This window comes from Natator depressus, chromosome 1 (genome assembly GCF_965152275.1).
Source record: "Natator depressus isolate rNatDep1 chromosome 1, rNatDep2.hap1, whole genome shotgun sequence".
Lineage (NCBI taxonomy): Eukaryota > Metazoa > Chordata > Testudines > Cheloniidae > Natator > Natator depressus.
The window spans coordinates 262,210,719-262,228,410 of NC_134234.1; the positions used below are offsets into that span (position 1 = coordinate 262,210,719).

Sequence of the window (17,692 nt, forward strand, 5' to 3'; positions counted from 1 at the left end):
GTACTTGATCATATTATTCACAATCTACAATTCATTATGCTTTGAATTTAAAGCTTTGGGGGCCACAGTGAAGTCAATAGGGGTTGACTTTCACCCCATATATTTTGGTCTAATAATCATATATTAAAGTCTGTGTGAGGATCTATTTGGAAACTTCATTTAGGCGAGATGCCACATTTCTTGGCATTCTGCAAATTTCAGACAAAACCGTTGAATTTTTGTATCGTAGTGTAACAAAACAGCCAAAAGCCTTAATCTCCATATGAAAATAACATCATTACATGTTTAACTTATTGCTCTGAGAGCTGTTGGATTGATGGCCTGGAGACTGAAGCTATCTACTGACAGATCAGCCACAAGACAGGTAGTAGCAGTGTGAGGCCCAACAACATACCTGAACTCAGACCCAAAGGGACCACTAGTAGGGGGGCAAAGGATAGCTCATTCTCCCTGTCCATTAAGGCTTTGGCCCCTCAGCCAAGACTAACAACACAAGAGAAGTACTCAGTGCCAGCTGTGCTGAAGATGACTGTTTACTTGGAAATTTACTCAAAGGCCACTGAACAGCTATTGGACAGTGCAGTATTCACTTGGGGATATTCAAATCAGTGAGCTAGAGGCAAAAGACTCCATATTCTATTCTTAATCAGTTGAGGAAATCTTATAAGAATAGTCCAATGAAAAGCATTAATTTATCATAAATATCATTTTTGCTGGTAGTATTAGTCTCTGCTATGGGCCACATCTTGGTTCTTGGTGTGTCTACTGTGTGAAGCCCACCAGAGCTATTTAGCCTGGCTAGGCTCCTACAGTCCAGAAGTCCATGCAGAAGACAATCTGATACTACAGTGGTGGGAGCCACATGGATGGATGGATGGATGGATGGATACTTGGATCCTGAGGCAAGTAGGAGAACACAGCAGCCCAGGTGCTATCTGCATGTGGAATATGCAGCCCCCTGACTCTTCCCATTGCTCAGGGGTGGAATCTGACTCCAGCCATGGTGCTGAAGATGACATCAGGGACGCACTGAGCACGTGTGGTGCTTCCCTAATTCTGGGAGCACGGGGAAAAAGGTTCCTCCCTGGCTTGTTGTCAGCTGGGGAAACTAAATGGGTTTTGCTATCCCAGCAAGGCTCCTCCAGCTGACAATTCGGACATGGAGCTCTCAGCCAGGAGCAGTGCAAAGGCCCACTAGAATGAAGAACATTCTTCTGCATGGCAAACAGAGAGGAGGAGGACACAGCTCTCCAGCCAACCCACACCTGTGTCAAGACACCATTTTTTGCAGAGGAAATTTGTGGAGAACTCAATCTTGGTCTCCCTGTCCCTCCATGGAAAGGAATCAGGGAGCAGTAGTAACCTCCATGACCTCCATGAGTGAAGAGAGGGAAACAGGGATTCATGCAGGATTGCTGGAGTCTGAAACTCAGGGCTGCATGAGTTCCCCATCCCTCCAAGTACCTCCACACTTTGACCCAAGGAGAGTTGTAAGTTCTCCTTTTGCAATGGGACAATACGTCTATTTAGTGTCATCAGTCAATACCTTGTGTGTCTCTTGTTTACCTTATATCAGCCTTTCCTACTGCACAGGGAAATAGTCTTCTGAGGTGTCAGCCATATCCTTTCATGGAAAAGCAGCCCAACATTCCATTGCCTTGTCTTCGAAATGACTGGGCATACCAAGAAAAAGTGACCACCTTCGAAATGTGTGAGCTATGTACCCAGTGAGGAGATTTAAAAAACCAAAACTGACCTATAAGGAGCATGCCCAGGCTTTATTGATTTTTTACACCAAATTAAAAGGCACCTTGTTGAGCACTTACCAATTTTGTTTTTTCCTTCTTCATATTTCACTCTCTGTAAAATATGGTGTACTATTCTACTTCTTGTAGCATTGTTGAAGAAAGTGTCTTTGTTGTGTATGATGAAGCTAAATAAAAAACACAAACAAGACTGGCCCCTGAATAAGTGGTATAATATTTAAAATAAAGGTTAAGTTCCATTAATTTTTATAGCACATCAAGAATCTACGGTGTATGAGCGAAGTACAGGGACTATACAATAAAGGAACTTGACACTGTGATTCAATTTAGCACAATAGGAAATCTCTGCTCCTCAGGAGCGTTGAAAGCCAGGACTAAACAGGAGACATTTGCAGAGGGTCTTGCTACTTAGTCATTCACTTTCATAAGCATTACATTAAAAAAAATGTTTAAACACTGCATAATACATGCACACATTTTGCAAAGAAATGAGATTTAAAAGTGCTGCTCTAGAACACACAGATCAGATTAACCACATGAATATTGAAAATGAAATAATACATTATAAATATTGTACATTATAAAGTGAAAACATCATATATGACAGTTTGATACTGTAAGCTAAAATGGGTTAGAAAATTAACTTTCAGGAGCTAACCATGAAATTACATGAAGTTCAGTTTCAAATGCAACAGCATGGGTAAATTTATAATAAATCAAGAAAACTAAGTGAAGGATTAACTGCAAATTGCATTATGTTTACTAGATTGGTTGGCATATTATATAACGTATATATTTCTTAACAACATTTCACACACATATTGGGGGGAATTTGATATTTTAATAATTACCAAGCTCACTAGAAAACTGTAGGAAGCATAGTGTATGTTGTGCTATTGGGCTCTGAGGTACCAGCTAAACATCACCAAGAGGAAGTGAATTTGGACACTAACTCACAGGGTCTCTGTGTTCTCTTGAGGAAAATAGGGTCTTCGGGCTAAATACTTAAAAATATATATATTTAGGCTCCTAAAGATGCACATAGGGGCCCAGTGGGATTTCCACACACTAGGCACCTGCCTACCTTTCAAAATCTGGCCCTTAGAACTGGATCAAAAGCCCATTGAAGTCAATGGAAAGACTCATTTTTCAACAGGCTTCCCCCCACGTCGGCTAGTGAGGCAGTGGGAAAGTGAATGAGTTAATGAGTGAATGAGCAGGTACAATCATACAGATTTCCTAGAGAGATCAGCTCACAGAAATGCAGAGTGGACTCAGAGCAGGGGTCAGAAACAACTCTAAAGGAACAGAAATAACCAGAATAGTAGATCCAGCATGTAGCCAGGTCAGAGCCCCTGCTGCAGCGTAGAGGAGTTGGGGCTCAATGTTTTTCCCCCACAGGGTTTTGGCCAAGCAAATATACCCTTTTCAGAGAGGATCCACTAGCCACAGACCCAACATGGTCATTTCCCCCTCCACATTCATATGGGAAAAGCAGTCAGGGAAATAGCTCCCTATTGTGCAGGGCTGCGTGAAATACCCAGGTCCTGGCTCTCTCCTGCCAAAAAGTTCCTACTGTATTTTAGGTCTTCCTCACCACATACAATTTGCTCCAGAGGGTTCTGGTGTCCTGCTTCCAAGACACACAGAAAAATCCAAAAACTAGAGACATTAAACAAAATATTATAGTACATAAGAGTGGTACACCAGCCCATACCTCTTTATTACCCATGCTTATAGAAGTTTCCTGGGCCTGAGTTTAGGTTATTTCCCTTTGTGATGCTTGCTGCCACATTTAAAAAAAACCCCACTTTACTTTCAACTATTTTAACAAAACACAAATGGTGAAATCCTGGTCCCACTGAAGGCAATTCCTAAACTCACACTGCCTTCAACCAGGCCAGCATTTCACCCAAGATCTTCATCAGCTCCCATTTAATGCTCTCATAGCATGAACAGCCCTAGTGGCTTTTAAAATCTTCTGTCTTTTCTGCCTCCTTGGTGTTCCTACTAGGAGTAGAATTCGCATGAGTCCAGCCCTCAGGTGTGGTGTTTCTGACTTATTTCACTTTTCAATCATTGATGAGGCGGGAAACCAGTTTGCTTTTTCAGTGCTGGAATGCTATTAACTTTTCCTCAGCCACCAATCTCACTAATGTGAGATTTGTCTCTGTGGTGCTTCTTTAGGTCTGGCTTACTACTGGCTGCCCTTCTTGCCTTTTACAGAGCTAACATGGCAGGTTTTGATATTTTTTAACTCTTCCTTTAATGGACTGATGCCTTTTCCCCTCTTCTGTATCCTGGGCAAACTTTGTGTTTTTCCTGTCTCTCCCACACAGCGTACAACTACAATACTACTTTATAGGGATGGGAGAAAATTATCAGGGACTACAGACACTCTCCCTGATCTTTTTTCCAAAATCAAAGCTTTTCTGAAGTTCAAAAAAAGTTTGCTTAACTTTTTCCTCCATTATATTTCATTTTTATTTACTTGCCCTTTTTACTTCCAGGTTCTGCTTGGGACCAGAAGCAGAAATGTTAGAATGCCATGAAAAAAGCTGTCCTCAAAGTACTTCTGGCCCAAACAAAAACAGAGTCCTGAGTTTCTTACATGAGAAAGTTTGTGTAAGACCTCTATATCCAAGGGGTTTGGATAAACATCTACATTTTTGGATGCTTATCCAATGGAAACACCAAATCTTTTGAAATTCAACAACCAATACAAATGTCCCTTCTATTTGCTGCAACATAATAAGATTTGTGAATAGGGAATGTTCTCACACTGCTCTCTCCACATCACAAGTGTGCACATATCCACCCACAGGTTTTGCACCTGAACTGCTAAGGACATGTCTTCACTACAGCATTATTTACACTCAAGGTAACTGCTCTCAAGTTAGCCTAGCCTGAGTGGGTAGGTCTACACTGCGTATTAAAAATGGCAGCAGCGAATCTCAGAGCCTTGGTCCACCAACTTGGGCTTGCACTACAGAGCTAAAAACAGCTGTGGAGACCTTCAGGCTCAGGCAGGAGCTGGCAGGGAGGTGGCATGAGAGCCCAAGTTCTACCCATGCTACAACGTCTACACTGCTGGTTTTAGTGCTGTAACATAAAGCCACTGAGCAGTGAAGACAAGTCCTTATTGTTCAAGTTTACCACTTCCTGGGATTTGCTTTTATTGTTAAATGATCATAAAACTTCAGTCTCAACCCAAGCTTGGCTTGTTTTGAGGTTTCTCCTTTCTGGCCTCAGGTGCAAGTTCTCTCTGCCCCTCTTCAAAGGGGCACACAAACCCTTTACAGCCTGGATTGGAGCAAATAAGCCCCCCCCACATCTAGCTTCTAGCATAAACCAACATGAGTCAGCAGAATCGTTCTGCTTCTCACTGCAGTATCCTAAACTCTGGCATTGTGCCACAGCTAATTTGTCATGTTCTATAACAGACATCAACTCAAAGACATGTGTAAAGCAGATTGGTGGGTTTTTAAAAAATATTTCAGCAATTTTTTTTTCATCTTTTCCATTTGATGTTTGCCTGACTTCCCTCTCCAAGGCCTCCCTTTCTGGGTAGCAGTGAATACTAGTCGCCATGGCAATCACTTTTGAGACCAACTCACACAGCAAGTTGCACTTGAACTTAACCTTGAGCTCCTGCATTGAAAGGCTTACATTCCTTCTCTGGGTTCATTCTACCCGTTTCCCAGATAAGACAGCAAAAAGGTTTGTCCATTTTCCTTGCAGGTGTGAAATTATTTTGCACATCTATGATTATGACTGTAAGGTAGTTAAGGACATTGAAGTCAATGGTAAATGGGACAAAATACAACATGGTTTTACAAAAGGTAGATCGTGCCAAACCAACCTGATCTCCTTCTTCGAGAAAGTAACAGATTTTTTTAGACAAAGGAAACGCAGTGGATCTAATTTACCTAGATTTTAGTAAGGCGTTTGATACCGTGCCACATGGGGAATTATTAGTTAAATTGGATAAGATGGGCATCAATAGGAAAATTGAAAGGTGGATAGGGAATTGGTTAAAGGGGAGACTACAACGGGTCCTACTGAAAGGTGAACTGTCAAGCTGGAGGGAGGTTACCAGTGGAGTTCATCAAGGATCAGTTTTGAGACCAATCTTATTTAATCTTTTTATTACTGACCTGGGCACAAAAAGTGGGAGTGTGCTAATAAAGTTTGCGGATGATACAAAGCTGGGAGGTATTGCTAATTTAGAGAAGGACAGGGATACCCTACAGGAGGATCTGGATGACCTTGTAAACTGGAGTAATAGGAATAGGATGAAATTTAATAGTGAGAAGTGTAAGGTCATGCATTTAGGGATTAATAACAAGAATTTTAGTTATAAGCTAGGGACACATCAATTAGAAGTAACGGAGGAGGAAAAGGACCTTGGAGTATTGGTTGATCATAGGATGACTATGAGCTGCCAATGTGATATGGCTGTGAAAAAAGCTAATGTGGTCTTGGGATGTATCAGGAGAGGTATTTCCAGTAGGGATAAGGAGGTTTTAGTACTGTTATACAAGGCACTGGTGAGACCTCACCTGGAATACTGTGTGCAGTTCTGGTCTCCCATGTTTAAGAAGGATGAATTCAAACTGGAACAGGTACAGAGAAGGGCTACTAGGATGATCCGAGGAATGGAAAACTTGTCTTATGAAAGGAGACTCAGGGAGCTTGGCTTGTTTAGCCTAACTAAAAGAAGGTTGAGGGGAGATATGATTGCTCTCTATAAATATATCAGAGGTATAAATACCAGAGAGGGAGAGGAATTATTTAAACTCAGTACCAATGTGGACACAAGAACAAATGGATATAAACTGGCCACTAGGAAATTTAGATTAGAAATTAGACGAAGGTTTCTAACCATCAGAGGAGTGAAGTTTTGGAATAGCCTTCCGAGGGAAGCAGTGGGGGCAAAAGATCTATCTGGCTTTAAGATTAAACTCGATAAGTTTATGGAGGAGATGGTATGATGGGATAACATGGTTTTGGTAATTAAATATTCATGGTAAATAGGCCCAATGGCCTGTGATGGGTTATTAGATGGGGTAAGATCCGAGTTACCCGGGAAAGAATTTTCTGTAGTATCTGGCTGATGAATCTTGCCCATATGCTCAGGGTTTAGCTGATCGCCATATTTGGGGTCGGGAAGGAATTTTCCTCCAGGGCAGATTGGAAGGCCCTGGAGGTTTTTCGCCTTCCTCTGTAGCATGGGGCACGGTCACTTGCTGGAGGATTCTCTGCTCCTTGAAGTCTTTAAACTACGATTTGAGGACTTCAATAGCACAGATATAGGTGTGAGGTTTTTTTGTAGGAGTGGTGGGTGAAATTCTGTGGCCTGCGTTGTGCAGGAGGTCAGACTAGATGATCATAATGGTCCCTTCTGACCTAAATATCTATGAATCTATGAATCTACGTAGTGATACAACCGTAGATTGTTCCTAAATGGCTGCGCAAGCACACTGAAAGCTGCTCTCTATATAACCATTTCTATGTCATATTATTATGACCGTCCAAAATCAAGGCTATGTCTACACTGCACTTCTGTTGTTAAAACTTTTGTCACTCAGGGGTGTGAAACCCCCTCCCCCACGAATGACAAAAGTTTTAACGACCAAAAAGCGCCGGTGTGGATAGCGCTTCATCAGTGGGAGACGCTTTCCTGCCACTGAAGCTATCACGCCTCACTGGGGGTGGTTTTATTCAGTCACTGGGAGAGCTCCTGGCGACAAAGAGCGGTTACACTGCGTGCCTTACAATGGTGCGGCTGTAGTGGCACGGCTGCGCCATTGTAAGGTGCGCAGTGTAGACACAGCCTAAGATGTATAAAAGATACAGAACTGAATGTTGGTGGAATATGCAAAGGAGCTGAACAACTATTTGCTCCAAAGGATGCCTTGCTTTAGCTACTTGCATTTATTTTAAAATTTAGTAACTGTAGCATTAAGAGTATTGATTTATCTTGCTGAGAGTGGAGAAGGAAAAAACAAATGAAAATTCCATCGACATACTGAAATGCTGATCATCTAGCAGAATCCCATCTTTTCTAGAACTGGCTGAATCAATCTGAATGTGTATGTTGGTGACACCAGAGAAAGATACTAAATTTCACAGGGACTAGAACTGCAGAGGTTAGAAATGGAACAAAATTTAACAGGTGACCCAGTCCGTCCCTGTACCAAGTGCAGGAAAAGACATGCTAGCAGAGTCATTGAACAAAATGTGGAGCATTATTTACCCTAAATCAACATTATGGGGGCTCTCTAAAATACCACAGGTCTCAGTCAATTGCTCCCAACAACTCTGCATGGGAAAATAATTTCAAAACAGTATCAGCTCTAATAAAGCGATTTTTAAGGCATTCAGAAATCTTCATTGTGATTTTGTTGAACCCATGGTTCTCTCTCTGTCCCTCTTCCATAGCATGTGTGTCACCCTCTTAAAATGCAGCCTGTGTGTCTCTGGAACTTGCCTTATTACAATGTAGATATCTTTCAGAGCTTCCTTTTACCTACTACTGTACACACCACACACATACATGTTCACACCTATTTGAAGGTGATTTACTATACATAGCCCTATTTCCTGATTGTAATAATCCAACATTCCTGAAAATAGTTTCTGAAAAGACATGGAGCTGGCGTCATCCCTCGGGTACAGCGATTCCGCTAAGACATTTGGAGTTATACCACACATGTACTCAGTCCATTTAGTCAAGCTGTAACTGATACTGTTCTGATTACAGAAAACCTCCCATAATTTCAGGGTTTTTTTTACTGTTTTATTTCTCCACTATGTTCTGTCGTTTATCTTATTCTGAGCCTGTGTCACTCAGTTTAAAAAATACACACACCAGATTTCACTTTTGGGTGGTTGGGATCTACACTGCTTTGAATACTAACCTATAGCAGAACTAGGTTCTCACTCCCTCATATATTACTCCAGTGGCATATAGGAGTTATAAAGGCTCCACAACCATCCAGGAGAAAATTTCCCCAGGGCAGGAACAGTGTCAGGCCTACATAGTACATAGTCTTATTGCTCTATGTTGTTCTCCCACATAACCCATAGCAGACGCATAGAGATGGAGGATGTCTCTCAGAAGTGAGGAGTCTCCGTAAAGCTGAGTGCTACAAAAATTCTGGACTGCTTTGAGCTGTGACACGGCATCAGTGACACACAGGTAAAGACTGCTGTAATTAGAGCACCCCCTAGGCTGTTCTAATTTGTACCAGGGATCACACCGGACCCCACTCAGCCTAGAATTTAGACAGCACAAAAGTGGTTTAAAGCCAGGTCTGCCAGCTTTCTCATGTATTATGCTTTCTGAGCTGCTCCTCTTGTGAGGTGCAGCATAGAACCTGTCCCCAACTTTTTGTAGTAGATAGGTCTTCTTGGGTGGCTATTCTGTTGATTTGAGTGGTGAACTGGTATCTTTGGAATAAATTTAAAGATTGTTTTATGAACAACATTTAGGGATGGAGCTAGAGCTGAAATCTGAAAGGAATTTCCAGGATGCTCTCCGAAGCGCCCGATACTACATGTTTCAATTCATGATGGATAAACCTCACAAAGTTCCAAGATTTGGTCTGAATAAGCATCCATTAAACTTAATAAGCACCTCACTAAACTGAAAACGGCATAAGATTAAGCTCTCCTGAGAGACTTCTAGCCCCTTCTGCCTTCAGATGCATTATAAATGCCTAGAGAACAGCATTTGTTCAGCAATTCTGTTCTTGCAGTCCTGACTATGATTATTAAACAATAAATTTCTTTGATCTTCATTAAAACTTCAGGGTAGGTTTGTTATAAATTTGGGATAAACTTCTAATTTTAGCCCAACTGATTTGCTTATTCATAATATAAAAATATATATATTTAAAAATTAACATTATGTGTGTAGTATGCTAGGCATTTTATAGACATGCATGGAGCCAAGGTCTCTGCCCCACAGACATGGGCAGCGCATGACCCCTACATTTGGGGAGGCTGGTTATAAGCACTGGAAGTTCCCTAGAAGTAGGGGGGGGCACTACCACCCAGATCATAGCCCTGCTCCCTTGCTCCAGACTGTGGCCCTGCCCTTGCTTGGTCTCCTCCCCCTGAGGCCCTGCCCACTCTCCATCTCCCCCTCCCCCCTCCAGCTCTGCTCCAGGCCCTGCTCCTGCTTGGCCCCCTCCTCTGAGGTCCCCCTCCTGCTACTTGCACTGCTTGGACCCCTCCCCTGCCTGCCACTTGTACCTCTCTGCCCCCAGCAGGGTCGCGGGGGGGCCCATCAGGAGAGGTGTGGGAAGGGGGCTTCTGGGGAAGAAGTGGAGGGGGGATGGGAAGAGGAGCAGCATGGGCGGGGTCACGGCGGAAAAGGATGAGTGGGAGCGGGGCCTTGAGTGGAGTGTGGTGGGGCCATATCTTGGGTGCCCTTTTGGCGGCAGTGCTCCAAAGGCAGCAGCCTGGCACCCCTCCAAAGGGAGGTGCATCACATCCTGTTTGGGGAGACTTAGCCTCCCCTTGGCTCTTATACCTGCCGTCCACGCCCACAGAGTTTAAATCCATTAGCCTGATCCTACAACCCAGACCTTGTGTGTAGTCCTTGCTCATATGCAGACTCCAGCTGAGGTTAATGAGACTACCCAGATGAGCAAAGATACCAGTCCTTAATTAAAGCCCATTTTGGAAAATGTCATACAGCTGAAACATATTGCTCTTGTATTTGTTACATTATATGGCACAAAAGTAGGTTAATTGCTCTGAAATGAAATTGGTAGCTTTCTTAATTAGGCTCAGAACTGGAGATATCAAACTATCTTGCCACAGCTAACAAGGCAGAATAAAGGCAGTAAAGCCAACTGTCATCTAAAGAATGGTCTCAAACTAATGCAAAGGCAACAGGAGCAAAGCACCCAATTAATTCCTTTTGATACATTCTGTTTTGGGAACTTTTCAGGTTGTAAACTTTCACTGTGCAAACACTTTGGGGCCAAATTCTGCTCTCAGATGAGTGTATTTAACTCTCACTCAATGGAAGTTCTGTGCAGGTACCTGGGGGCAGATTTTGTTCCTTTTTTCTTTAATTTATTTTTGAACTTATCTGGGGGAAACAAAGAACCGGATATTTTCTATTAACCAAAGAGACAAACAATTTAAACACTAACGTTCCTGCATTTACCAGCTTTTCTTTGGCAGGGCACCCCAAACATTAGGTATTCAAGTCAAACCAATGATGCTAACCAGAGTGGAATCTAAACACATTCCATTAGTAGTCAAGGACTAGCAGCTCTAGTCAGATGGCTTGAACCTAAGAGATGCTGAGCATCCACAACTTCCATTAAAAGCAACGGAAGCTGCAGACATTCAGCTCTTAGACTGTGAGCTAGTAATCCTTGTAACTAAGAAAGCTGTATATTAAGGGAACAAGCTTTCCCTTATTACGGGGAAAGGGCCTTCCCTCCACTGTTCCTGAAAATATACCCCTACTAACTAGTTACTATCATTTATTTTTGGGGTGGGGCAACAGCAGCCCTTACTACTGGACCAGCAGAGGCAGAAATACTATCATCATAAGCAACATAGTCCTGCAAGTATAAAGTGAGAATCGCAATATGCACCATATTTTGCCATTTTGAAGCAGGTATATCATTGCTCCTGCCTGTGCATTTCCATTGTGTGCAAAGTATGAAATACCAGAGGCCTTATACATTTATCTAAAAAAAAATGTTCCCTTTGACAACTCCCAGCTGTGGGTAGCAAGGGGTTGGGGTTTTTTGGGCATGTGTTAGTTTCTTTGCCTATTTCCAAGCAGGCACATCACTGCAAAGTGTCAAGCCACAGCAGTGCATCTTCTTGAAAGTAATAAGGTCTCCCCCCGCCACCCGCGCCTCGTAAATTTAAATTGGTTTTCCCAGGAACATTCACCAGAGATGTGGTTTATCAGTTTTTAGTGAAATCTGCTGCTTCTGCACAGTTTTTCAGCTTATAAAACCGCAAGAATTGGAAAGGATTCAATGAAATGATTAAGCAGTGTTTACAGTTTTGGGTGCACAAAGATTTTGAACAGGAACATCATAGGGAAAAATATGACCAACCTTACAAAAATCAAAGAGGAATAAATGATGGCTGCATAAACACAAGACAACGGGAGGGATTTTAAAGCCAAATGCCCTGGTCTATCCGTATGGCATAAGAGAGATGTCAAGACAAAGAGATGGACACAATCCTGCATGATTAAAGTTTAACACAATTTGGACGCTACGGTGAGGAAGTGCCCTGTCATCACATACAAAGGGCTCAGTAGGTGTAACTACAGATTGCCAACTGCTCAGAGAAGGGCAAGGAACTTGTCATAGCAATTTTGTGAAACCACATTCAATTATGGCTTCTGCTGGCAAGTGAGGCATTAGTACTGATGTCTTGTGGCAACCAGCTCTCGTATATGATATGCAAACACCAGACAACTGCCATCCAGCCAGAGATGACATAGCAAGCCTCTTGAGGGGAGGGGAGATCTGACAAGAGAAGGCGAAGAGTAAGCACAGATAAATTATAAAGGCTCTGAAACTCATCATTTCAAAACACACCCAACAAGGGTGCATGCCTATAGTTTTGGGCCCAATCACTTATCCAATCCTGCCCGTTCACCATGCCCAAACATTACTCCTAATTGCCTTTTTGCCGACTGTGCTTAATCTTCACTCTGTGCATTCTTCCATGCTGACCCTTAATGCCTGTAACAGTCTCCCAATCAAAATAATCAGAGGTCTTCTTCCAAAACCTTTTCTGCCTGGGTTGTCACACGCATTTCCATTACTAATGTGTCCAGCACGGTAATATCCTGATGCTAGATACATAACTAAGAGTTACACTGAAAATATTCAGACATGAGCTTTGAAACACCACTTAACAGCCTAGATGGAGCTGAACACCTTTACAGTTGTGTTAGCTGGTAGGGGTTGAGCTAGGAGGCAGCTCAAGTGATGTTTCAAAAGGGGTTAGCTACTTCAAGATCGCTAACTCAGTTAAAAAACAAAGTAACACCACCATCTTCTTCTCTAGGCTAGATAGGCTCCAACAGGCTTTGTGTTGACTAAGTTTTAAAGGAGTGACGTTTGATCATGAAAGCCAGCTCAATCTAACTAAAACCTAGTAAAAGTCTAGTCAAGACAAGGCAATTTGCACTTTGGCATGAGTTAAAGCTGAGGGTGGAGCCTAGGCTATGACTTACCATCATGCAAACCTTTTGGTTAAATAGGAGACAACAAGAGATTAAAAAATAATTGGGGGGTGGGGGAGAGAATAAAAGAAAGAGAAATACACCACACTATCCACACTTGTGATGTTAGCAAGGAATCTTTGACTGGATCCATATTTCAAAATTGCTGAGGGGGGTCCAGAACACAGTTAACAATACCATAAAGACAAATAATACGAACACAAATACTAATACTATTCTGCATGTATGTTCTAGGAGGTATATAAAAAGAAATAAGAATACTAAGATGAATTAAAGACATTAAATTTAACAAAATATTGCCTATGGCCCCAATTCAGCAGCTATCCCTATTCAACTTAATCCTAGCCATGTAATGAAATGCTTTACTGGATTGGAAATATAGGCTGATACAAAAGATGACTTTGTGACAGGAATGGCCATGTGGGATGGTCTCTTCAAAACAGCAAAATAAGCTAAACTATAACAGACTCAACAGTGATGCTGAGAGAGAGAGAAGTGACTCCACCTCTCAGAGGCACTGTAATGCAATGTACTGTAGAGGCACTAGATGGCCCAATCCAGTGCCCAACTGCAGTCAGTGGAAAAAGTCCCATAGATTCAAAAGGAGTTGGATTGCACCCAGAGAGAGGGAGAGACTCTGGAAGTTTGACAAAGACGTGGGGCTGGATTCTTATATACCTCAAGGGAACTTAGTGGAAATGAAAATAAGTCCTTTGAACTCAGGGATACATAAGTATGCTTATTTAAATAAGTATCTACAAGTTACAACAAATGGTCTTCCACAGCACATGTGAATCCCTTATGCTTAACAATCTGTCACAACTCAAATTTAGCTTAGACACTGGTTACCTTCACCAGACCTGAAGAAGAGCTCTGTAAAGCTCAAAAGCTCATCCCTTATCCCAACAGAAGTTAGTCCAATAAAAGATATTACCTCGCCTACCTTGTCTCTCATACATCCCGGGACCAACATGGCTACAACAACACTGCTAACAATTATGGAAGATATTGAATATTGCTGTTTAAAAAAAGACCCACGGGCACTATGCATGCCCATTAAAACGTGGTGTACCTCAACCAGTGCATCAAATGACCCACAACAACTATGTGGGTGAAGCCAGACAATCACTACACTCTTGAATGAACTTGCACAGCAAAATGATGACAGACAGAAATACCATATCATGTGTGAGTGAACACTTTTCACAAAGCAATCACTCCACATTTGACCCGTCAGTCCTCAAAGTAAACCTGCACAACACCTTCAAAAGATGAGCCTGGGAACTTAAGTTCCTAACTGTTCTAGACACTGAAAAACATGGACTTACCAGAGACACTGGTTTTACGGCTCATTACAACAGTTTGTACACACCCCGCTGCCTGATAACCCTTAATTACACACTTCATTTTAAGTGGTCTCCTACAGCAAGTGTGAACCCCTTATGCTCAACAATCTGTCCCAACTTGTGTTTAGCTTAGACAATCTGGTTACCTTCTCCAGACCTAAAAAAGAGCTTTGTGAAGTTTGAAAACTTGTCTCTTCCACTAAAAGAAGTTGGTCCAATAAGAGAGATATTACCTCACCTACCTTGTCTCTCTCATATCCTAGTACCTCTACAGCTACAACACACTGCAAAAAACTGCAACATTTTCAGCTATCTAGATATTGTTCCAGCACAGCCCTCCTCAGCCTGAGGTGGTATGATTGCACATGGAACTATTTTCCATTTACTATTTTTAGTGTTTTATCCAATTATATGGTAGATAAATCTCTAATGAGAAGTTGAATTGTTTCCATATTTTTCTTTGAAAGAAGGGGAAAGGAAAAAACAAATCCTGACACATAGCTCAAATGCTCAAAATTGCTGCATAGAGATTTTTCCTAACCAGAAGGTAGAGTGTTAGAAATTCACAGCTAATTAATATAGTTTCCATTCCCAGCTGAGCAGCAACGCATTTAAAAATATAGCTAAGATCTAATGTAATAACAATGAATTACTGTGATCTCTGAACGAAAAATTATTTCAGATCTTGTGTAGTGAACATTCCCATAGCCGACAGTCTTCAGAAAAATTATTGCCTGCACAAAAAGACCCTTTATGAACCAAAACCTCTGAAGGACAGGGACACCTAGTGGCCAGATTATTATTTTCTATATTTCCCCTTTTGCTTCCCAGAACTTCTAAAAAACCTTGCCTGAATAGAACAATTTCCCTTTAGTTCGGAGATTCCCCCTTCCCCATTATTGCTACTTGGAAAGGAGGAGGAGATTTGAATGCTTTCACTATTGACAGTTTTATGATGCACACCGTGAGATATGCCTTCACAATAAAAGCTTAGGCTACACTGCAAAAATTGTAGTCACACCTTAAAAATCTTGAGATCTGCTCTTTTCTCCTGTCGCTGTTGTCAGGTTTTTGCGGATTTAGCAGTGTGTATTTAAAGCCTCTCTCATACATTCCTCTCCCAGCCTGGGCCTTTACTCAAGGAAGAGCGTGCTGTGACGTTCAGAAAGGGGAAAGACCTTGCTTACAATCTGCTAATATCTTAGCATAGGAGTATTTTAAGTATTTTTCTCCCCAAACAAAGCAAAACATTGTGATAGACTGTCAATATCTTGTAATAGACTGAACAAACCTTATGGAATTAAGATAACTTTACTGAGTTAAATTAAGCCATACTGAATTAGGGTTAACACCTTTGGGGTATATTGTACTAAAAATGCAATAGTGTATGTGTTGTTGGGGCACTGAATGTACCTTCGCTACAGTGGCATAGCTAGGTGGAGCCAACAGGGGCAGCTGACAGAAAAAAAGCTGCCACCCGCTTGTACTCACCGGGCAGCACTCTGGGTCCTCGGCGGCACTGAAGGCCCCTGCCGCCGAAATGTCGCTGAAGACCTGGAGCGCGTGAAGGCCCCTGCCGAGCTGGAGCAGGTGAAGGCCTGTGCCACCGAAGACCCGGGGCGCCACCGGGGGAGTAAAAATTAAAAAAGGCGCCTATAAATTAAAAAGGCACCGCTTGTGCTCAGGGGGGAGCGGCTGCTTCCCCCCCCGCGACGCTACAGCTTCTCTAGTAGGGAGGGGCGATGCTAATGTACTTCCTTCATTACCAACCCTTTGAAACTTGTTCTGAGCTGAAGCTCTGACAAACTTGCAACCACAAAGATGCCCCTACAGTGGGGTATTAAAAGATGTCACTTGCCACAGTCCATGTAAGAGTTGGGATGAACTCTGGTAAACTTATTAGCATGCGCATAGGTTCTTTTATTGTTTTTAATGTTTTCTCCTTAATGCTTTGTACCTTAAGAATAAAGTAGGCTTGCTTAAAAAGAACTGGGTGGTAACTTATATCTGTAGCAATTACACTGTTATCTGTCTCTGAAAAGAAAGCAATCAGGTGTTTTAAGGCAACCTGTCTGTGCTGGGAATTACACAATGAAGACAAGGGAACTTTTCAGCCTGCGAATGCTCCAGTCGGAAATTAAAGACATGCATCTCTCTACCCAAGGGAGGCAACAGGTGGGGAGCTGGAAGCCAAATGTGGGTGCCCTTGCTGTACCACTGAGGAAAAATACAGGTGTCGTTGCCCTGAACTGTGGCAGAAATAATCTATCCATCCCGGCATTTCTAAAATGCCTGTCACTTGGTGAACCCATCACCAATGAAGACTATGTCCACACCAAGTTTCAAGCTTCAAATTTTAGCCATATTTTTGCTGCAGACCTGCATATGAAAAGTGTAACTAGAATTTAAAAAATAGGAAAATGTTGATTTGTTTCTCCACCCTTGATGAACTCAAACACAGCCAAAGGGAACTTGAAGCAAGAAGAAAGAAAGAAAATAACAAAACCGCTTTCAGGCAGAAATTAAGTATGAAAAATTTCAGCTCAAAAAGATAAATATTTCAGAAAATTATAAGCATATAAAATCAGGCTGATCAGATAACTGTTCTACAACCTTAACTACAGTGAGTGTGACCAGTGAGCACGATAATTAAGTGAAATTCTCATTTCAAAATGCAATTGTTGTGTATTTATATTTTCTGAGACAGGATTTATAAGCGTTTTGTTGCATTGCCATCTAGTGTTGTTTCAGGGATTCGTAAGGCCAGATTCTTGGAGCAACACTGATTTACACCAGCCCATTTCTTTTAAGGATGGAGGGACCATTATCATCATCTGGTCTGACCGCTTGCGTTACAAAGGTCATAGAACCTCCCTAGTAATTCCTGTATTGAGACCAACAATTTTAGGTTCAAGTGATGAAGAATCTATCACATCCCTTGCTCAGATGATTACAAAAACATTCACCTTTTTTCCAGTTGAATTTTTGTAATCAACTTCTAGCCATTGGATTTTATTATTTCTCAGTCTGCTAGATTAAAGAGTGCTGAAGTATTAGCTATCTTCTCCCTGTGTAGGTACTTTTAGACCATGAACTTGTTGCCTCTTAACCCTTCTTCAATAAGCTAAATATATTAAGCTCTTTAAGTTGCTCACTGTTAAGAGTGGTTTCCCAGACCTCAAATCATTTTTGTAGCTCTTTTCTGAATCCTTCTCCAATTTTTCCACATCCTTTTAAACAAAACTGGACATAGTATTCCATTAGTGGTCTCTTCAGTGCCCATCACTGAGTGACCCCTGCTTGGGCACCCTCCTGCAGCTGGCCATGCCATG

General features: G+C 41.9%; 1 protein-coding gene and 1 long non-coding RNA gene across 2 annotated transcripts in view; one reads left to right on the forward strand and one right to left on the reverse strand.

Moving 5' to 3' along the window:
* ANO4 (anoctamin 4) overlaps nucleotides 1-17,692 on the reverse strand; it is a 282,834-nt gene that overhangs the window by 80,195 nt on the left and 184,947 nt on the right. Inside the window, exon 9 of the mRNA XM_074941819.1 lies at nucleotides 1,827-1,933. Within this exon, the coding sequence (XP_074797920.1) occupies nucleotides 1,827-1,933 (107 nt within the window). The remainder of the gene's footprint in view (nucleotides 1-1,826; nucleotides 1,934-17,692) is intronic.
* LOC141980528 (uncharacterized) overlaps nucleotides 5,420-17,692 on the forward strand; it is a 51,269-nt gene continuing 38,996 nt past the window's right edge. Inside the window, exons 1-2 of the long non-coding RNA XR_012637573.1 lie at nucleotides 5,420-5,486; nucleotides 8,862-8,970. This is a non-coding gene — a long non-coding RNA (uncharacterized LOC141980528). The remainder of the gene's footprint in view (nucleotides 5,487-8,861; nucleotides 8,971-17,692) is intronic.